Source organism: Colias eurytheme, chromosome 6 (genome assembly GCF_061535395.1).
Source record: "Colias eurytheme isolate Ceu_HAF_F1 chromosome 6, ilColEury1 Martin Lab GWU primary, whole genome shotgun sequence".
Classification (NCBI taxonomy): domain Eukaryota; kingdom Metazoa; phylum Arthropoda; class Insecta; order Lepidoptera; family Pieridae; genus Colias; species Colias eurytheme.
The window spans coordinates 7,242,628-7,266,071 of NC_142985.1; the positions used below are offsets into that span (position 1 = coordinate 7,242,628).

At 35.8% G+C, this 23,444-nt stretch overlaps 2 protein-coding genes across 5 annotated transcripts in view; both read left to right on the forward strand.

The window, feature by feature from the left end:
- The window catches only part of LOC149907775 (uncharacterized), a 10,852-nt gene extending 6,546 nt beyond the window's left edge, over positions 1-4,306 (forward strand). For all 3 annotated transcript variants that reach the window (XM_090102862.1, XM_090102863.1, XM_090102861.1), the window contains 4 exons: positions 216-1,291; positions 2,882-3,082; positions 3,379-3,498; positions 3,917-4,306. In XM_090102862.1, the coding sequence (XP_089958988.1) occupies positions 250-1,291; positions 2,882-3,082; positions 3,379-3,498; positions 3,917-4,146 (1,593 nt within the window). In that variant the 5' untranslated portion in view covers positions 216-249 and the 3' untranslated portion in view covers positions 4,147-4,306. The remainder of the gene's footprint in view (positions 1-215; positions 1,292-2,881; positions 3,083-3,378; positions 3,499-3,916) is intronic.
- A 2,603-nt stretch (positions 4,307-6,909) lies between these two features.
- On the forward strand, positions 6,910-20,482 carry Ars2 (arsenic resistance protein 2). 2 transcript variants are annotated; one of them, XM_090102865.1, is made up of 16 exons: positions 6,910-7,183; positions 7,482-7,733; positions 7,878-8,063; positions 9,427-9,493; positions 9,569-9,761; positions 13,632-13,720; positions 13,803-13,965; positions 14,252-14,592; positions 14,671-14,811; positions 15,633-15,836; positions 16,267-16,554; positions 16,698-16,811; positions 16,913-17,056; positions 17,437-17,588; positions 18,239-18,343; positions 20,263-20,482. In XM_090102865.1, exons 1-16 carry the CDS (start codon positions 7,044-7,046, stop codon positions 20,339-20,341), a joined length of 2,658 nt encoding a protein of 885 aa, XP_089958991.1. In that variant the 5' UTR covers positions 6,910-7,043; the 3' UTR covers positions 20,342-20,482. The 2 variants fall into 2 exon arrangements, with proteins under 2 accessions (XP_089958991.1, XP_089958992.1); XM_090102866.1 differs by having other exon boundaries at positions 13,806-13,965.
- The last annotated feature ends 2,962 nt before the right edge of the window (positions 20,483-23,444 follow it).

Below are 23,444 nucleotides of genomic sequence, written 5' to 3' on the forward strand. Positions count from 1 at the left end.
TTACATAACTACGGTAAAGTACATATTTCTATTTTACAGACTATTAACATAAAAAATATAAAAATTATTTACTGTGAAATACCTATCGAATACTATTTAAATTAAATTATGTTGTATCGATACCTTGAAACAATTTATTTTTTGGTTAGTGGACAACATAGAACTATATTAACGCAAATCTAAAACATACATCGTTAATCTATTTTTTTTTTCAGATAATGTTACGGAGATGACATTTGATTAATTATAATGATATTATCAAGTAGTTTTAGCCAAGGCAGATGTACTTCTAATTGCGTCGTGGACGATGTTTCCTCAGATTGGAAAACTCTTTACAATTCACAACTTTGGTCAAATAGCGGATTGCGAAGAGAAATAATCAATAAACCATTTATCGATAATAAAGCGATCAAGTGTTGTTACACATGTCGTGGTAAAATAAGGAATTACGAAATAACATCTCCAAGTAATAGTTTTCTACCAGGCAATCATTCTACTCCGAAAGTAAATAATACAAGTAAAGAGAGTGTTAACAGCATACGAGACATAAACGAGATTCAATTACGTTATACATCACAAGATAACGTGTCCGTAGCATCCCAAGAAGGAAATGAGCCAGATATCCGAAGTATACCCTCCATTTCCAGAGAAGTTGATAAAAGTTTTCGCCAAAAATACATTAGCGCCGCATATAATTCTAACGCTGATATAAATATAGAACAACGTAGACTGAGAAAAAGCCTAAAAGGCATCAGATGTATTTTCAGAGTCGCTTTGACTGAAAGTCCGACTAAAAAGCGAACACAAATAAAAGCTTGCTCAATAAGTGTAATGATTGTAGCTATAGTAATGATAAGTTTGGTTTTAGTTAATTTATCGACTCCTAGTTTATTACGTGAGATGAATAAAAATAGTACAATGGTAGTGCCAACAATAAATATAGCCGTAAATGAAACTTCATCAGCCATTGTGAGCATCACGGATCCTCTGACCACGGATACTATTGATGTAACACAATCGTCTTTAGCAGAAGAATCTACGGGATCTACTACTGCTACAATGTTTATTTCAAAGCCAAATCAAACCGTAAGCACAGTTATTGCAAAAATACGTAAAAATATTAAAACTTATCCAAAGATGAAAAATATTCACAGTAATGGAACGAAAGACATAATTAATAGAGATTTATCACAAAAATTTTGTTCGTGCCAAAACAATGAAGTATGTATGTTAGATGAGGATACCGGAACATCTGTTTGTAAAATAGCAGTAGATATTGATGACCCGACAGGTGAGAATGCTTTTTCCACTTTTAATTAAAATTATATTATCTTCCGCTGGCCGTAGTAATGTATTAGAAAAATATTTATAAATTCACCGACTAGGCCAGTGGAAATTAACATTAAATTCGCAAAGCACGATGTAGATTTGAATTTTTGGTATGTTGTTTGGATCAGTTAGGGTGATGTAAATCCCAATTTGCAACTTCGAAAAAGTTGTGCTCGCTGCGCACCACGTGATAAACTGCGAAAATTTTGGACTTTTTTCACTTTTTGTTCTAAAAGTCATAAACTATGCGTTTCCGACAAGTATGATTCAGTACATAAATTAAGGTTATTAAATTTGCAGCAATTTAAGCCTAACCGCAGCTCTCTAAACCTTATAACGACTAAACTGTGGCCATTCGAAGATGGTTCATTTTTCCCGAAATATTGAAATTTTTAGTTTTGCTCCCGTTTGAAGCAAAATATTGGCAAAAACCGCTCGTTCTATGAGAAGTTCGTACAATAAAGTTGTAGTGCATTTAATTTTCTTTCATAACAGCATAGAACAAAGTCTGTGAGACAAATATTTCACACACAATATCTGAAAAACCAAAAGAAGGTAGAAATAGATTTTTAAAGAATTGAAACTGAGAGCATATAAAATCATAAAAAGAATAATACTTTTTCATTTGCAGGATAGGTAATTAACAAAATTACAAAATTTGGGAAAGTAGGAAAAAAGATTATACGCCAATAATAAACTGCGAAAATTTTGGACTTTTTTCACTTTTTGCTCTAAAAGTCATAAACTATGCGTTTCCGACAAGTATCATTCAGTACATAAATTAAGGTTATTAAATTTGCAACAATTTAAGTCTAATTAAAGCTCTCTAAATCTTATAGCGACTAAACTGTGGCCATTCGAAGATGGTTCATTTTTCCCGAAATATTGAAATTTTTAGTTTTGCTCCCGTTTGAAGCAAAATATTGGCAAAAACCGCTCGATCTATGAGAAGGTCGTATAATAAAGTTGTAGTGCATTTAATTTTCTTTCATTAGAGCATAGAACAAAGTCTGTGAGACAAATAGTTCACTCACAATATCTGAAAAACAAAAAGAAGGTAGAAATAGATTTTTAAAGAATTGAAACTGAGGGCATATAAAATCATAAAAAGGATAATACTTTTTCATTTGCAGGATAGGTAATTAACAAAATTACAAAGATAATTAAATTTGCAACAATTTAAGCCTAACCGCAGCTCTCTAAACCTTATAACAACTAAGCTGTGGCCTTTCAAAGATAATCATACTTGTCGGAAACGCATAGTTTATGACTTTTAGAGCAAAAAGTGAAAAAGGTCCAAAATTTTCGCAGTTTATCACGTGGTGCGCAGCGAGCACAACTTTTTCGAAGTTGCAAATTGGGATTTACATCACCCTAACTGATCCAAACAACATACCAAAAATTCAAATCTACATCGTGCTTTGCGAATTTAGGGTTTTTTAGTGTCGATTTCTACTGGCCTAGACTTGGCGACTTGTTACGCGATTGTTATTACAATCAACTAATATTAATTAACAATATTTGTATAATAATTGTTTTTATTATTCATCAGGCTGTGGTGGTCTTTGCGCTTTAGAAACTGAAGCTTGTCAGTTAGTAGACAAAGAAAGAGGAATTCGAGTTTGTCGACTAATAACTTATGAGACTTGTTCTCCTGAAGATTGGCGGTGTCGAAATGGGCTATGTGTTCCTTCAAGCGCTCGGTGTGACGGATCTATACAATGTTACGATAGATCAGATGAAAAACAATGTGGTAAATTTTACTATCATATAAATCCATACTAATATTATAAATGCGAAAGTAACTCTGTCTGTCTGTCTGTTACTCAATCACGCCTTAACTACTGAACCAATTTGCATGAAATTTGGTATAGAGATATTTTGCTACCTGACATAGGATAGGTTTTATCCCGGAAATCCCATGGGAACGGGAACTATGCGGGTTTTTCTTTGACTGTGCGGGCAATGCCCGGGCGGAAAGCTAAGTAGTAACTTAATAAATTGAATTTGGAAAAGCTTAATTTTACAGTCTGATATTATTTTCCTTAGATTGTGATTTGACCAAAGAGTTTCGATGCGGACACTCCTTATCATGTTTTCCAAACAAAAAGATCTGTGATGGCGTTATTGACTGTTGGGATGGGTTCGATGAAGTTAATTGTACAATGGGTAAAGTATTGAAACGTGTAATTTGTATTTACTATAAAAATTTCAGTTAGGATGTTTAAACGTCGATTTCGTGTTTTCAAGCATGATATGATGAATATATTTGAATGAGTTTATTCAATGTACATAGAACCTTGAATCTTGATGCTTGAAAATGAAGGTAGATGAGTAGCAACTAGCAAAGATTATGTAAATTATAAAAAATGTAATGTTAAAAACCTAAACTTATTGAAATTATTTCTATATTGTATAGATGTTAAAAACCTAAACTTATTGAAATTATTTTTTATTGCTTTAACCACTATTCCCCGTTCAATATATTAAAATATAGACAAGACAACCATAGTAACTTTAAATGTGACTGCTTTTTTACTGAAGTTTCAATCTCCCGCGACCCCATTAACATTTAAACATTTTGCAGAGTGTCCGGAAGGTCATTCCCCTTGCAATGACGGCCAGTGTATAATGACCACGAGATTCTGCGATGGATTTTCTGATTGTACAGACGGTAGCGACGAGCCTCAAGGTTGTGACAGTGCGTGTGGTACTCACGAGCTGAGGTGTATGAATCGGCGATGTGTCCCTCAGCTATCCCAGTGTGATGGTCGAGATGATTGCGGAGATAATACAGACGAGATGCATTGCTCATAATCACATATCCCATACTGATATTAAATACACCTATTTCAAGCACTCATAACTCATAAGTACAAATACATTATTTGTATAATGACAGTTTTATTTATTATTTATAAATTAAATTGACTCTAACTAGTTATGATCTTTTAATAAATTCACTTATTTCTTTACAGTTATGCTTTTTATTTATTATTTAACATTATTATATTATTTACGTTTACGTAGTCTATAAAATTGCACTAGTTATTATTCTGTGACAATAATTGTTACCTATCTTATGAGTCAAAGATTTAATAATAAAATTAATATTCTATCCGAAATATATCAATAATAACTATGGAAATTATGTGCGGTAGAAGCATAAACAATAAACATATTACGTTGCTCCAGGCTCATAAATTAAGTTCTGTTTTTTTTTTTGTTCAAAAACAATAGCTCTACCTAATCAAATATCCCACTACAATTAAAATAACAGAACAATAATTGAATAAGAGAACAATAATTGAACATTAAAATATTAAACCGTCCATTGTAATTTAGATCAATGTAAATTAAATTCAAATAGTTAACGGTTTGCTAATAGTCGAACGTTAATTATTATTATTTGTTGAAGTATGTCGATTGTCGAATATTCGCCGTTTTTTGTTCGAAATTACATCACATTTAATAAAAACAAAAAAATATACAAAATACATTGAGATACTATACATATGGAGACGACACCGCCTACATCACTTATGTTCCGCTCAACATACGCCATATGGCGTTTTTTTTTAATGGTTTTTAAGTGAAACGCATCAAATATGCCTTCGTGTGTGTTACGATATTGCACAAATAATACGGAAAAGTGCAAAGGAATAACTTTCATCGGTAAGAACCCAACTAGATAATAATTTTTAAAACTTAGTTAGAGCAAAAGATGGCGCACAGATTTTGTTCGTGGTGTCTCCTCCATACGTATAGTAATATTATCTCAATGACAAAATATGAGGATTGGTGTTGTTTTCTGAGTAATTGCTCACACGAGCTTTCTTCTATTGTTTATTGGCCACCATTTCTATTTCCACTTTTATTATAGTAAAAAATAAAAAGAACTTAAGTATCTATCAAAATCAACCTAGAGTGAAAATATTTCTATTTTTTATAGGTAAGTAACTTTGTTCTGATCAAATTTTGTTGTTTTTAGATCCCGATTATTTTAGAATTCGCACGTCAAAAGTAACTAAGAAAAAGGTTAAGAAAACTTAATAAGATAAAAAATAGTTACCTATGTTTATTATATTAAACTACAAGTTGATACTTAATGTAAAATTTTATTATATTGCTCATGAATGAATGTATAAATGTCGTGGTCATATCGTAGATTTGATCATTTCATGATATGAGTGGCCATTTCACGAAATGGTCGCATATCGTGAAATGGCCAACATAATTTGATTAGATCGTTAAATCGTCAACGTTTCACGATTTGGTCATCCACATTTGGCCAGATCGTATAAAATATAAAGAGTCCATAAAATATTAAAAAAATTCAGAATAACTATATTCTAAAAACTTGTTTAATGTCATTAAAGTTAGTGCCGCGGCAGCGGCCGGCGAATGCCAGAAGCGAATCGTTTTTGCAATAGAAAACAGTTAGGTTAGGTTAGGTTAGACTTTGATAAACAACGCACGAGCCGAGCGAGCAAAGCGAGCTTGCCGCGGCAGCGGCCGGCGAGTGCCAGAAGCGGATCGCTTTTTAAAAAACAAACAATTATAATAATATAGTAGTAGTTTCTTAAATTATTTTATTTAAGTCGCATTTTTTCTTAAATACATATAAGATATCCACATTTTCCATAGTACTCGTACCTCTTCGTCGTAAATTCTTTGCTATGACTTTCTTCATAATATTGTTATTAAACGAATTATGAAGTTTTTAACTGCGAATAATTTAATTTTCGCCAGCGGCCGCCATCTTATCACATAAACACAGAGCTTGCAGCGCCTCTACCAACGATTAATGTAACTATTTTACGATATGATCAAATAATTTTGATCATTTCATGAAAAAACCGTGCGTTAATTGGCCATATCGTGAAACGATTTCTTATCATTGATCTGCCCAAACCACATCATGATGTGGCCAAACTAAATTGGTCATTTCACGATATGCGACCATTTCGTGAAATGGCCACTCATATCATGAAATGATCAAATCTACGATATGACCACGACATAAACATGATTTGCATTACAATTAAAAAATGTTTATTTTCAATTTTCGTAGGCAGAGAACTTCCGGCTATCCATGGATCGTGTGCCACAGATTATGTAGGTAATATATTACTCACAGAATAGTACAGTGCCACAAACTTATCTGACCCGGTGGCAAAAACTGGAACTACGTGCCGCCATTTTGAAATGTCACATTTTCACAGACTTTTCATACGGAATATTTTGTTTATATAAAAGAAAGCGACATCAGTGACACTGTCACCGGGTCAGATAAGTTTGTGGCACTATAAAAATATTGCTCGTGTACTCTGTGATTGTGTCTATGGCTACATGGCTACATAGAAAATAGATTATCAAATTTTAATATAAATATTTTTATTCTAATGTATCTAGATTGTACGTATAAACTATACATTATATGCAGTGTTGCTAGGTTGCGTGTTAAAATTACCCTTTAAATTACCCATGTAAACTGACTTTTTAGACAGACTACGTCGAAAATCGAAATTCGAAAAGTCTTTGACGTCTGCGGTCTGTGCTCTGTGGAATTCTATAGTCTCTGTGGACTGTGACCGATTAGATTGCGTTGCAATTTACGTGTTGATAGCGAAATTATTCTCGAAAACTTCTTACTTTATTTAAATTAATTAAAAAGCAGAACTTATTAAATAAATTGTTTTGATATCTCAAAAATGGCGGATAGTGATGATGAATACGATCGTAAAAGGCGCGACAAATTTCGCGGTGAAAGAGGCGCTGCTGAGGGAAGCAGCTATAGAAGCAGTGATAGAAGAGAAGAACGAAGTAGAGGTCGAGAAGAGTGGTCCGAAAGGTAACTCAATATTATAATAGGATTAAATCCTTATCTGTTAAATAACGTGCATTCCAATTTGCAGATCCCAGTCCCAAACCCCAGATCCTTCTAAGATTCCAAACCATAATCCTAAGGTTGCTAAACGCTCATCAGTGGTTGTGAGGTACTTTAAGTAGCAGTCCTTACTTAAAATGTGTATATTTAACAGTAAACATATTAAAAAATACTAAGTATACATAGTTTAGTTTTAGTATGTGTAGTGTGTAAATCGTTGCTTAAAAACTTTTAATGATTTATAATTTTTAACTTATTTCAGGTCTCGAGGAGGCCGTTCTGGTCCTGACTATAGGGACTACAGAGGAGGGGGTAGTGCAAGCAGGAGTTACTCGCCCATTAGAGGTGAAGGTCCGCCAAGCAAGAGAATAAGGCCAGACTGGCCAATTGACGACAGAAGATATGGAGCTATGCCTCACGATTCCTATGGCTCATATGGATGGGCACATGATCATTTTGGACCTCATCCTGCACATCAAGGTTATGGGCAACCTATGCCCCCTGTACCAGCTAGGTTTGTTTAGTTTATTATTATTTGTGCTTATTCTGTATAAGTTTGTATAATTTTAACTTAATTTGTACATGTGGGTATGATTTGTAGTTTGTAGATATTATAGAACCAGTTATATTTTTATATGTACGGCAATTATGATGTTAGGGATGCTGTACTACCAATGGGCCCAACGGATGGTCCACCCACCATGATGTCTTTCAAGGCATTCCTTGCTGCACAAGATGACTCTATCACTGTGGATGACGCTATTCAGAAGTATAATGAATACAAGCTTGAGTTCAGAAGACAGCAATTGAATGAATTCTTTGTAGCTCATAAAGATGAAGAATGGTGAGTTATTATCAAACATTATTTTATTCAATTTTATACAATGAATATTTAAATCAATTAATAAATTGTGAACACTGGTCTGCTACAAATATAGTTTTTCCATTAAATTTACTATAATAATGTGTTTTGTTCCTGTCTAGAATTGTAGATCCTAATATGTATCATATATTTTAAATCAATTACATATTATATTAATAGATTTGATATTTATAATAACTATTATTACTGGTTTTATATTCTGTAGAAATAATATTTGTTAATTTATTTATTAACTTTGTTATGTTATTAGTTATTACTATATATGTATGTACTTGTATTTATATTAATAGTAGGTTTGATATCATTATCAATTGTTAAATCATATCATATTATGTATATATTTTATATGATAATAGCCGGTACATCATATTTATCAGATTTTCCATGCTATCTATTTAGCAGAACGAAATATGGAAATTTGATGCAGACCAGTGACCAACACAATGGTTTTTGTTAACTCTTACAAATAATAAATGTATTGCTGTAATTTTACAATATCATGTAATATAAAAAAGGTACAACTATTTCAATTTGATGCCAATTTAATAAAAGGCTCTATGCATTAACTTAATACATGTGCGCTAATATCTTCATAAATTAAGTATGTAGTAAAAAATGGGTTTGAAATTTTCCAAGTTATGCATAGAACCTTTTAATTGTGCAAATGTTAACTGTAAACTTTTTTCCCTACAGTCTACAGCGTATTCGTGTGGAATTGCTGGACATCGTAAAGAAAATATATTCAAACTTTATACAAATGATAAAATGTGTGTAGCTAGTTGATATCGCGTTGACCTGTAGCGCGCAATGCTTCAGGTTTCGTTATTGTTAGGGGTAGGGTAAAATATTCCACACGTGTGGAACAGGTGAGACTCTGCGATTATTAAATTTTCATTTTAGTTTTCACTATGTCTACAGACTATCCAGGATTTAAAGTAGGTATTTATTTTTCAATAAGTAACCAATTTTTGCGCCAGTTAAAACATGCTCCAAGTATGTTAAAAAGATGTGTTTATACCTCTATTATGTGTTATAGCTATTCCATCTTATGAAGTCCAAACAAAATTGGTTGTACAAGATATAAAAAACAAGTAATATAAGTCTACCAACAAACGAAACTGTCGATTGTACATTGTTTGTCTAAAATAAAAATATGCATTCTAAAATGCTTGATGATGATTTATAAAAGCTAATGCTAATGCTTTTGAAATATACAAATGTTAAAATACATCTTCTTGCTATCATACCCTACGTACTTTGTGAAATAGAATATCTATAACATATAAAACTTATAATTAATCATATCAATTGATTTGTTTGATAGGTTCAAGATAAAATACCATCCTGAGGAATCGGTGAAACGCAAAGAAGAACAATTAGGCGCACTGAAGGTGAAAACTTGAAAATTAATCTGCTATTCTAGAAAATCTCTTAAATTATCTATAACGTGACCGTTTATATTTTAGAATCGACTTAATGTATTCTTGGAACTCTTGGAACAAGGAGATCTTGATAAAGTTACAGTAGATGTGGACAAATCTGACAAACTAATAAGATTGTTAGATACAGTAGTGATTAAACTTGAAGGTGGAACTGAAGAAGACTTGAAAGTTTTAGATGAACCAACTCCAGTAGAAAGTACAAATAATGATAAACAAGGTACAACAACATAAATACAATATTTAACATACATCTTCTTATATATAAAAATGAATCGCAAAATGTGTTGGTAAGCGCATAACTCGAGAACGGCTGAACCGATTTCGATAATTCTTTTTTTATTATATTCCTTGAAGTACGAGGATGGTTCTTATGTAGAGAAAACGTAAACATGTACCACGGGCGAAGCCGGGGCGGACCGCTAGTATATATATTTTTTTTTTTTTTTTTTTATAATGAATAGGCAGACGTTTGACCACGATCCCACCTGATGGGAAGCGGCGATGAGGTCTACTTGGATGCACGTCTGCCTAGAAGAAGCCTGTTCACCCTCGATTTGAAAAGGTCCAGATTGTATTGTGCGGGAAATATGGAGCTAGGGAGAGAGTTCCATTCCTTAGCCGTTTTCATTAAGAAAGATGACTCGAAGCGACGTGTTCTAATAGGAGGGATATCTACAACATAAGGATGGAATCCCTCGCCACGTCTCGAATTGCGGTTGAGGAATGGAGATGAAGGGATAAGGTTGTGCAACCCGTACGCACACTCACCGAAATGTAACCTATAAAACACCGAAAGACATGCCACCTCACGACGATGCTCAAGGCTCAAGAGACGAGACTCGACTAATGAGGGGTTGTTTATTATACGTTTGGCACGTCTTTCGATCGAATCCAAAGCTCCAAGGTGGCATCTAGCTGCGCCTGCCCACAAGTGACTACAATATTCAACACAGGATCGGACTTGAGCTTGATAGAGATTAAGAAGCTGCCTTGGTGTGAAATATTGTCTAACCTTGTTAAGGATTCCGAGCTTTTTAGCAGCTAGATGGGCCTTGGATTCGATAAACTGCCCGAAGTTGAGTGAGGACGTTAATGTAACACCAAGCAACTCCAGGCTGTCGGTTATTGGTAGAGATACACCGCGGAAAGTCGGAGTATTTGTGAAGGTGCTCCGTTTGGAAGAAAATAAGCACGCCTGGGTTTTTGAAGCATTAAAACCGACTAGATTGGCATCGCCCCAATCGGAGACAGCCCGAAGAGTTCGGTTCAAACGCTCCAACATGTCCTCCCGTAGTAATTCAGTTTCGGCCTTTGATGTGCGGGCACTGGATTTGTAACTCTCGACAATAGTGCTGTCATCTGCATAACTGAATATATTCGAAGCAATCATGTCATTTATATGAAGAAGAAACAGTGTTGCCGAGAGAACGGACCCCTGCGGAACGCCGGCATTGATGGACATTGGTTCAGACGAGGAACCATCTACAACAACACGAATCGACCGGTCCCGCAGAAAGTCAGCAATCCATGTAGTAAGGTTGCTTGGAATGCCGTAAGAAGGGAGCTTGCCTAGAAGGCTATCGTGCCAGACTCTATCGAACGCTTTAGAAATGTCCAAGGAGACCGCAAGTGCCTCCCCGTACTTCTCAACAGCTTCTCCTAAAAGATGCGTCACGTGCACTAAAAGATCGCCAGTAGATCTATTATGGCGGAAACCATACTGATGATCATTCAACAGATCATTGGTTTCGAGGTGCATGAGGAGCCGATTATTCAATATACGCTCCATAGTCTTACAGAGTATGGAGGTTATTGAAATCGGTCGGTAGTTGGTGGGGTCTGACCGACTGCCTTTCTTTGGGACAGGCTGCACATTAGCAAGCTTCCAGTTTTTAGGAACAACTCCAGTCGTTAACGAGAGGCGAAACAGACGTGTAAGAACAGGAGATAATTCTGGAGCACAAGTTTTTAAAACGACAGCTGGTATCCCGTCAGGTCCACTGGCTTTATTCTCATCGAGATGACGCAATGTTCTAAAAACTTCCTTGTTCGTGATGCGGATGTCAGGCATATGAACGCCACAATGTTGTAGTGAGGGTGGAACAATACTAGGTGGATTTAGACGAGAGTTGTTGGCAAATAATGAGGCAAAAACATCCGCCTTATCCCTTGCCTTATGAGCCAGAGAACCATCGGGTCTCATCAACGGAGGTAGAGTGGGACGACAGAAGTTTGACTCGACAGCTTTGGCCAAGGACCAGAAGGCTTTACTTCCTGCGGGGTAAGAAACAAGCTTACTTCCAATATGCCGCACATGAGCAAAGCGAGCCTTCTTTTGCATTTTTTTGCAGGTTTTCGAAGCTTTGTTAAAGGCTTTCTTTTTTTCCCGAATATCGTGAGCTTTACGGATCCGAGCATCGACCCAGGCTTGGAAAGCTGCTTGCTTTTTAGCCAATGCAGCTTTACATTGGGCGTTGAACCACGGTCTAGCATTGTTGTTGATGCGAATATCAGAAAATGGTATAAAATATTCCATCGCCTGATGAATCACACCAACAACATTATCCGCACAGCTGGATGGGTCAGCCGTAGAAAAGCACACTTGTCGCCAAGGATAGGATGCAAAAAAATGCCGCATCTCATCCCAGTCCGCTGAGTTATAACGCCATACTCTCCTTGTTCCCTTTAACGATGGATCTGCAGGGGAGTATGAAGACATGGACTTTACCAGACAGTGATCAGATGTCCCCAGTGGAGCGGAAACAACGACCACATGACGGTCTGGTTCTGTCGTCAGGAAAAGGTCGAGACAGTTGGCAGTATGGCTGTCGATGTCTGGTACACGAGTTGCGTCAGCTACTAGCTGAGAAAGGTTGAAGGATGTTGCGAAATTAAAGGCCTCTTTCCCAGCATGGTCCGTCTTCTGGAACGGGAATAACCAATCTGCATGGCAGGCATTAAAATCCCCCAGAAAGACAAGTTCAGCGCTCGGATATCTTAGTTGTACTACATCTGCTACTTCACTCAGATAATTAAATAGCCGTGTGGTCTCCTGATCTCCTTTGTGCGAACGGTATACACAAGCATAAACTATCTTGTTCATGCCCGTATCTGCCATAATCCAAAGCACAGAAAAACTGGGTTCCTCGAGGTCACGGAGACGCAGAGTGCAAATGTCTTCACGAACATATACACAGGTACCAGCTTTTGGATGAAAGTTATGTTCAAGTATGTAACCGGGGTACCCGAGATATGTCGTGTCATCTGGACATCGGATTTGCGTCTCTGTCAGGAATAGAAGGTGCGGCTTTTCAGTCTCAAGATGGTGGTGGACCGGTGTGAGATTAGAGTGCAAGCCTCGAATATTTGAGAGGTGCACCTGAAGAGAGAGGAAGTGCAGCCGCTGTGAATTCTGTATTCCTTTATGTAACTTTTTCATATTTATTTTGAGAGTGATTAGGCGGGGAGTAAAATAGAAGTTGAACGAGGCAATGCATATGGAACCACCTAATGTCCACATTCTATCGCCCATAAATAAACCTAGCCTGGAGACTGCGGGGACGCCCGAAACCCCCTGAATATCGCCAACGGGTCCTCTCATCCGATCGCCAGTCGGCACGTTGGAGCCAATCCAGGATTATGCACAGGCGGCGGGGCAGCCTTTCTCGAGTGGCTAATTCGATACTTGGGCCCCCTACAACCTGCGGTCGGCCAGCGGTAAACCGTTTCTTCGGATCCCGCTACCCTCCAAGACTAGGATATTCAGGACAACAACACATGGACAACAGATTCGGTTCTCCAATGCAGAGCAACTGTTCATACCTATTTTACCCTTCTTTACATGGGCTTCATCTGCCATCATCCCGGAACACGACGAGCGTTTGGCGGCATGGCTTTGACAGATGGGTGGTGACTAGCCGGGACAAATTGTCTTCCACCAGTATAATTCGGTTACTCATTTGGCACTACCCGGGGAGCACGTGTAGGGTATCTAGAGTTAAAGCCTACGGACGCGAGTAACGTTGCCCCCCTAAAAATAAAATATATTTAAGATTTCTTCAGTTTAAAAAACATTCTCACCTTACAGAGAAAGTTGAACCAGAAAAACCTGTTGTTATTGATGTTGATGCAGTTAAAGTAAAAGATGAGAAAGAAGAGACAGAGAAGAAGGACAAAGTGAGTATAATATTTATTTTACTTGACTTTTGAATAAAATTGTATTACAATTATAAATGTCCTATATTCATGTTAAAATTAGCAGGACAAGAAATCGGATTCAGATCCTACCAAACCAACAGCTCCTCTTACAATGGAGATTGATCCACATTTGAAGCAGCTTCAAGAACAAGCTAAGTTGTTCTCGCGGTTCAACAGTGCACCAGGCACTGAGCCAGATCAAGAAGTGCCAGAAAAGGAACCCCGTAAGTTCCTATCCATCAATACTTTAAATATTATGTCACGTATAAAAAACCATTAAACGCACCCTCGTACACACTCTTTCACTTGAACACACACACACACACACGCTTTTACTCACGTTATAATGCTGGCACTGTGTCTTATGGAGTGGAAAGCGTCGATCGCCTATAGCACAGGTCTAGTACCTAGTTTAGTCGATTGTCGTGTCTCTTAATTTGTAAACTTTTTATAATGTGGGTCCAAATAAATATTTTTTCATTTTTCATTAAACTTTAATAACTTTTGCAGCACCTCCGGGATCATCTTCTAGTTCCTCGTCATCAAGTTCATCATCTTCTAGTTCGGAGGATGAAGGCGAGAGTACAACGCGTCGCAAATCTAAATCTAAGTCCAAATCCAAATCGAAGAGTCCCGTGAAATCGCCAAAACCAAAAAGTCGCTCTACTTCACCAAGCGTTGAAAAGTCTGCAGATACTGGTGAAGTTCCCAAGGACAAAGATGGCGACGAGAAATCTGATAATACGAATGACGCTGCTATAGAAAAGAAGGAAACGAGAGCACTTCACAAAACAACTTCTATTTTCCTAAGAAATCTAGCTCCGACAATAACGAAAGCAGAAGTTGAAGCTGTAAATATCACATTATTTTTTACCAAAAAACTGATATTTGTTCACTTTTCTTTTGTACTAATTAGTTATTATTTACAGATGTGCAAACGCTATGGAGGATTTTTACGTGTAGCATTAGCTGACCCTTTGCCCGAACGTCGATGGTTCCGACGTGGATGGGTTACATTCCGACGTGAAGTAAATATAAAGGATATTTGCTGGAATCTGAATAACATACGGGTAATTTGTTAATAGCAATGTGTTACATGATACAATTCTTAAATAAGATAAAATTGCTTTTATTAAATTTGATAACATAAAAATAGAACCTTTTTTTTCTTTACCACATCATTAAGCTTAATCATTTAAAAAAAAAATACCATTTCAATCATGTATAATATATCAGTTATCAATTCACATAAAAAAAATAACAGTAGACTTTCGACAAACAAAAAAAAACATATATTTTTTTTGTTTTTCTCTTTTATCCCAAAAAAGTTTCGTATTAGTCAGTTCAATAAAGAAACGAATCTTCAATGGCGGCCAAAGCTGACTTTGACAGATGGTAGGATCACCAAAAAAGAAAATAAAAATAACGTAAATTGATAATTATTTTATTAATTATTTCAAATTGTTTGTTGACAAACTTTTTTGTTATTGTATTTGTGTATTTATATGAATTATCATATTTACGTATACAGAATGTAATAAAATCCCCATAATACTTGTAATAAGCCCATAAAACTGAACAACTTTTCCCAAAGAACATATTTTGTCAAATTCCAATAAAACATTATTTACTTTCGCAAATGCATAATTGTCATTGTAAATTTATGATAAAAACTATTATAGGGAAAATCAAATACATTTTAGTGATTTTATTTTTCCATTTTTTTTTTGCATACCGTACGGCCGTGTGTGAGCGAGAGGGAATGATAAGCGCCGCCATTGAAGATTCGTTTCTTTAAAGAACTAACTAATACAAGTTTTTATATTGAATGCAAATCAATCATTTCATGATGTACTATAAATTAGTATTTTGAATTTTCATTCCCCAACAGCTCCGCGAATGCGAGCTCGGCGCTATAGTGAACCGCGACCTCCAGCGGCGCATCCGTCCCGTGACGGGCGTGACGCTGGAGCGCGCGGTGATGCGCGCGGACGCCCGCCTCGCCGCGCGCCTCGCGCACCTGCTCGACTCGCGCACCAACCTGTGGGACGCCGCCAACGAGGCCGCCGTGGAGACCAATACGGACTCTAACGATGTAAGTACAGTTAGTGAACCGTGACTTCGTTCTAACAGCGTATACTTCCATGCCAGTTAGAGCGCGCAGTGAAGCACGCTAACGCCCGCCTGGCGCACCTACTTGTGGATGCCGCTGTTGTAGCCGCCGTGGAGAGCAATACGGACTCTTACGATGTAAGTATATCATATAGTGATCCGTGATTTTAACAGCGCTTGCTTCCACGCCAATACTTGACGCTAGAGCGCGCAGTGACGCACGGTAACGCCCGACTGTGGGACGCCGCTAGTGAAGATGTCGCCGTAAAGAGCAACTTGGACTATATAAACTGGATATGTTGATATAAATATGATGAATGTTCTTCTAAATCTTACAATCTCACTTTTAATTATTTATTTGGTCACCCGAGTTCATTTTTAAGGTTAATAAAATATTTTTAATTCCACTTTAGAACATCAGCTTTAACACCAAGAATCCCGTTTTGCACAAAATCACCGAGCACTTGATTGAAGAAGCATCTACAGAAGAAGAGGAATTATTGGGTCTAGAAGCTTCCACAGAGCAGAATAACCAAGAACAGCCAGATCCCGAGCTTATGCGTGTTCTTGACCGTTTAGTGTTGTACTTGCGTATTGTACACTCTGTGGATTATTACAACCACTGCGAATATCCATATGAGGATGAGATGCCCAATCGCTGTGGTATTATGCATGCTCGTTCGGGCCCGCCGTCTAACAAGGTAATTAAATTCTTAATGAAAATCATTGGAATCACAATAACCTATTTTTGTAGCTTTCCATAAATGTATTTTAAATTCACACTTTCTTATTTTCGTCAATTTAAATTATGACTATTATTTTAATAATTATTATTTTTCAACAGCCTACCCAACAAGAGGTACAAGACTACATCAAAACATTTGAGAGTAAGATGTCTGCATTCCTACAAGACGTAAAACCACTATCTGACGAAGAGTTACAGAAACTTGGAATAAAGGTAAACACACATTTACTTTACTTTAAAAATTTATATTAATTTTTCTTTGAAGAATAAATGATTGAAAAATAATGTAAAATGTAAAATATTTGTCACAACAGGACCCTGAAGCAGAGGTGGAGAAATTCATTCAAGCTAATACTCAGGAACTATCTAAAGACAAATGGTTGTGCCCACTCAGTGGGAAGAAATTCAAGGGACCAGACTTTATTAGAAAACATATATTTAACAAACACGCTGAAAAGGTAAATTTTTAACAAAGTTTTTCGCTATGAAATAAAATATGAATAATCATTCTGATAATTTAGTAAAGAATCCAAAAAAAATAATCATTGAATAATAACACTAATTTAGAATTTGTCCACTGAAAAATTTACTATTCATTTAATTTTATTTTTTCCGCTGCTTCTTCTGGTATATAAGTTAATTTATTTCCATAAATAACAAGAGAATTTTACATTTGTAATGACCTTATCAGTATCATTTTTAACTCAGTACCTATTTGGATATTTTTGTATTATTTTATCCTCATAATTCCGATCATCGGTATAAAGTACTCAAATGACTGGAAACATAATATCAAACCACTAAAACTACACTGAACTTAACATCTGCTGCCTCTCAGGTGGACGAAGTGCGGCGCGAGGTGTCGTACTTCAACGCGTACGTGCGCGACGTGCGGCGGCCGCAGCAGCCCGAGCCGGCGGCGCGGCCCGCGCACCACGCGCACAGCGCGCACCCCGCGCACCCCGCGCACCACGCGCCGCCGCCCGCACCGTACGTATACTACTCATATTTATGTTTAAACTACTAGCTTCGCTTCGCGGTTGCACCCGTGTAGCTCCGCTCCTGTTGGTCTTATCGTAATGATATATGCCTATAGCCTTCCTCGATAAATGGGCTATCTAACACTGAAATAATTTTTCAAATCGGACCAGTAGTTCCTGAGATTAGCGCGTTCAAACAAACAAACAAACTATTCAGCTTTATATTATTAGTATAGATTACTATAATATTATAAATGCGAAAGTTTGTGAGGATGGATACGCTATACAGTATACACCATGTTATCAGTAAGAAATGTACATAGGTACAATAAAAATATTTAATGTAACCCTTTTCCATGTTACACTTTATGTGTATGTGCGACGTGCGTTGGTCAAACATGGCTTAACATGGGTGCGAATGTGCATGTGTGACTACTGGCGACATATGCACAGAAATGCGCAGAAACACAGACACTAATGTACAAGAATTAAGGCATTTTTTTCTAAATGAAGCATTAAAATCAAAAACACCGAAAGACTTAAAATCGGACCAGTAGTTCCTGAGTTTAGCGCATTCAAACAAACAAACTCTTCAGCTTTATAATATTAGTATAAGTATAGAGATGACTTGATGCATTTACACTATTTGTTCGTGTTAAGGTACGGTGGTGGTGGTGGCGGCGGTGGCAGTCGCGGCTGGGGCTGGGGCGGCTGGGCCCCGCCCGCGCCATACGCGCCGCGACACCCGCGCTTCTCCAGACCTAGGTAACTTCACTCACACTATAACGCGAATCATGTAAAAAGAACGCTGGATGAAAGTGATGTGGTGTGTTTTGGCATGTATCGAGTTTAGGACGAAAGTTATTTGCTGCTTATTTTATTTTTGAAGTAGGCTCTCGAGTCGTGGCTTCGCAACTACATATTTGTTATTCTTATACCACCTCATAACACCAAATAGACCAATAAATCGCCAATGCGCAGCTTAACCGTCAGCGTTCTTTTTACATGACGCGACCTATACCCTACTTGCTTACATGAGCATATACATGTAGAGAGAGAGTATTGCTTACATGCATTGCCCGTATGTGTGCTACCCTGTTGAACATAGTACGAGAGCTCACCACCAAAATTTTAAATCGAAATGAGAAGTAATTGAACTGTATTTTTTTTAATGAAGAACAAATTGTTGATTGACGAAAATAAACTTTATTTTATTTTATTTGTAAGTTATATATTACAAAAATGCAATAATCATGAGCTAATATGAAATCTGACTGATTTTATTTACAAAACTTATTTTAACCATCGTTTTATTTATAAATTTGTTTTTATTATGTGAGAAGTCAAAGAAAAAAAGCAGACTTATTTTGAATTAAATTATAACTATATTAAACTATATTTAATGCTGAAATTTTGTATGTGAGGCCTGGTACTAATTTCTCTTGTCTCCAACACAATTAATTAAATTATCACAATATATCAACCTTTAATTTTTGATGATATTTGCGTTACCACATAATAAATAAAGCTTAAGATTTCACTCTACTTAATAAATTATTCAATAGTTCATGACACATTCATTTATAACATCAAATCGTAACTGTCAAAGGCATACGCCTCGCCTTAATATAAATACTTATATTATATTCATTCGCATTGCAATCCGTACACGTAATACCGTGAGAGTACTGAATATTATGTTGCATGACCTTAACATTTACCCTATTAGACGCGTTGTATGAATATAGATTTGTATTCAATGTAGATAGTCTAGAGGCTTTGTCCGTATACGCAGTAGTATAAAAAGCTTTCAATTATTTTATATAATATTTCTTTATGCATTTGCTGTAATTTCTTTGTGACTAAGCTACGTATGTAAGTTGAAGGTAAATAATAATATTTACAGGGAAAATGTGGATCGCTCCCGGCCTATTATAGCTTACAACGATCTTGACTTCCCGGACAGTGGCGACATATTTTAATTTACCTCATTTGCATGTTATTTCAATTTAAATATATTCCATTCGGACCTTTCCATCAACCATTATAATATTAATACAATTATGTATTTTGACATGGTCATATTTCTATACATTAAAGTAGAGTATATATTTTACAAAGTTAGAATAAAATATTCGTACATTGTACTTTCGATTATTGTAATTTGGTATTTTTATATTTATCTTAGTACAAAACTTTTTGTATTGTAGACCATAAACATCACGAATCACTTATATTAATGTATAAGTACGTAACTGAAATAAAATGTCCGGAAAATTCATAATTTTTTATTTTTCAACCTTTACCTCAATTTTCCTAAAATCCAAACCGGGAAGCTAAGATTAAAACGACCAATGGCCGTCATTATGTATAAAATGTTTCTTGTGTGTGCGTTTGTGTGCCTTTTTGACATAGATAAGATGACACATAAAGTCAGATCACAAGAGCTCTGGTTATAAATATGTATAAACACATTGTTTATCCCACCTTTCATTTGAAACGAACTTTCCGTTTAAATGTCTTATCAAAGGAACATTCAAATTCTTTCATACTGAGTTCTGACTTTTATATACAAAAATAGTAATATACATATATGGAAAGCAATGTGTATTGTACTGGCCACTGGGCAGGAACCAAAGCTCACAATGCAGGATGCGCATAACAGTGAATGGTTGTTGTTAAAGGGGCGGCGGCGTCGAGTTCCGCCCTGTCATACACTACAGGGACTTGGACGCGCCGAGAGAACCCGACGAATTCGTTTAGCACGGACCCGAGAGCCCTTTGCTGTACCAAGTGAACTTTTATCGCCTTTAACATAGACAGTTTAGTTAGACATTGAATTGTATATAGTAGATTTGTGCCTACAGTACTTAGTTTTAGGAAATGAAAATACTTTCTGAACAATTGATATTTTATTCCATTACCCTTACAGACTAAAATGTTTTCATAGGAATAAGCTGAAAAGAAAATAAGTAAGTAGTACACTTTACCAGTTATTTTTTATCACTTTACCGTGTAACACGGAGTAAACTAGACTGCTGCCTGCTGCCACCCAATCAAAGCTGGATTATCTAAATTGCAAGTAATGTGCCTGGTGGATAAGTTTAAGAAAATCTAATATCTATAAAGAAGTTATTACTGGCTCCAAACCTTTTCCATAAAATATGGTATGGTATGAAGAGATTTTCGGGGGCGATAAATCGCCAATGAACCATGTGTGATTTTTTTTATTTAATTCCGAAGTCGCCAATAATAATAATTAATATTTTTAAAATCAAGGTAGGTTGTTGTTAGTTAAGAAAGTTCTACTTCTATGCCAATGAAACTGATTTTTTTTAATGATAAATTCAAGAATTGACTGGTAACATAAGTTTTGTGCTGTCTTGTTCAAAATTTATTTATTTTATACCTGAACCTGAACGAGCTGCTTAACGATCTTCCTAAAGTTATAAAACAGATTTACTAAATTTGATGAGGAACATTTGTTTAAATTTTCGATTTCATCTTATAGGTTATCGAGGGCATTTGATTTTAAAGGTTAGGGTACATAAAACAATCACTAAAATTTGTTTATAATTTTTTTGTGAATCTAAACCAATTTAGACTTTTATAAATATATTAAAGCAGGCGATTTTAATTTAAATTATCATATCTTTGTTGATTTCTTGTATAAAAGGTTTTTACCACTAATCCCTTAGCAAGAGCTGACCATGATCTAAGAGATATGTTACGACTCGGATATCCTGGAATTTAACCCTCATTAGGGCGTAAATGTACCTAACATTATAAACACGAAGTACTTATTATATGAGGTATGAACACAGATCTACTAGATCTGTGGGTATGAAACACTGATACCTACATACATATATTAATTTGTATTTATATTCCACAAGGTTCTAGATTTTTAATGATTTGATAAAATTATATTAAATGTGAGTATAAGAAAAGGAGTGTGGTTTATTTTTTTTTGAACGGGCGCATCGCAGTAACTACTGGACCTATTTGGTATTGGCTATTTTAAAACTTCTTTCACCGTTTCATATGTTCGTGATCCATGAGTTTTTATGGGCTATAAAATAATTTAAATGAAATATTTTTGAAATCTGAATCTTAAAGTTATATGCAATGCCGTAAGTTTATTTTTCGCTTAATAGAAAGTATACTTACTTACCATATTATGAACCAGGGTAAAATAATTATTAAACCATAGATTGACATTATCTTAAAACACATTGCAATGAAATGAAAATTACTCTGTTTATAAGAACGCAATGATTAAAAAATATTTACCGCATATGAACACGGAAGAGAGCAGAATCCTTCCTCTGTATGTGTATTGCTTTTTCCACGAATTAGCTCGACGGCTATGGCCTATGACTGAGTTCTGACGTCAGAGGTTTGTTCAAGCTCTCATATCACAGTTGAATCTACGCAGGCTCCTTTCTATTGTTCATTACTAATCAACAACCTTGTTTATTTCTACGAACAAAGTTCGAGAAGAGTTGATAAGGAAAATCCTGTCGAATTGCATCATAAATTATCCTTTTCGTTAATATATTTCCAAATACTTTATTTTATTATTTAGGTAAAACTTGGTTGTTTATTTTTACATCAGAACATTAATATCGACATCCTGCTATAAGGCCAAAACCGAACCCATTATATACCCTTTGCAAGAGGAGGTTATTTTGTGACCTCCAAAAGTTCATAATTTATGTTTTACTTACACGTGGGTAATGATTGTTATTGACGATGAATAAGTAGCGTAACCTATTTTACAATTATTATTTATTGTAAATTATTACTATACTTAGGTGTGACAGGAAAAATACAATGATGGGTATTTCTGTTCCGTTTATGTGAATAAAATACATATATAGGATGGAATGTGAAGATATTGTTATTCCCGGATGTAGGTAATGTGGGTAATACATCTGCCGTTATATGACATCAGGGCTACAGCTTGAAAATAAGCAATTAGGGGAAAATTTACTTTAAAAACTCAAGTGCGAGTCGGACTCCCGCACGAAGGGTTCCGTACCCTTGTAGTTTTGTAGGTACGTTTGTTGTAGGTATACTAATTTTTAGTCTGTTTTAGTTGTAATATAAATCCATGAGAATAAAAAACACGTCTATTGTATACTCCCCTTAAATTTTTAATTCTTAGTACCTACCTAGCTGTTGTTATAGCGGCAACGGAAATATGTACATCATTCGTGAAAATTTCAGCTTTCTAGCTTTCACGGTTTATGAGATACAGCCTGAAGACAGACAGACAGCGGAGGCTTAGTAATAGAGCCCGCTTTACTCTTTGGGTACGGATCCCTAAAAAATAGCTTACCTTTAATAATATTTATGGGCTATAGATTCGTGATACAAAGAAGTTATTGAAATTGAATCAAATAATTAATATCATCTAACCGCACCGAATTCACAAGAAAAATCGTGTATAGGTTAAATATACACACGTTTTAACCCCTACTTCAATGTTGAGTTCTGATAACCCTATGTAGAATCCATTTTGTGGTTTCACGACATGTGCTCTGTGGTATTCTATCACGCATGAATATTGGGAATTGAAAATCCATACTAATATTATAAATGCGAAAGTAACTCTGTCTGTCTGTCTGTTACTCAATCACGCCTGAACTACTGAACCAATTTGCATGAAATTTGGATAGATATATGTATTTTGATACCCGAGAAAGGACATAGGATAGGTTTTATCCCGGAAATCCTACGGGAACGGGTTTTTCTCTGAAAACGCGGGTGAAGCCGCGGGCGGAAAGCTAGTTTGAACATAAATGTTGAATGCAATCACTTAACTAGGTCTTAGAATATTGATGATAAGTTGCAATTCCTA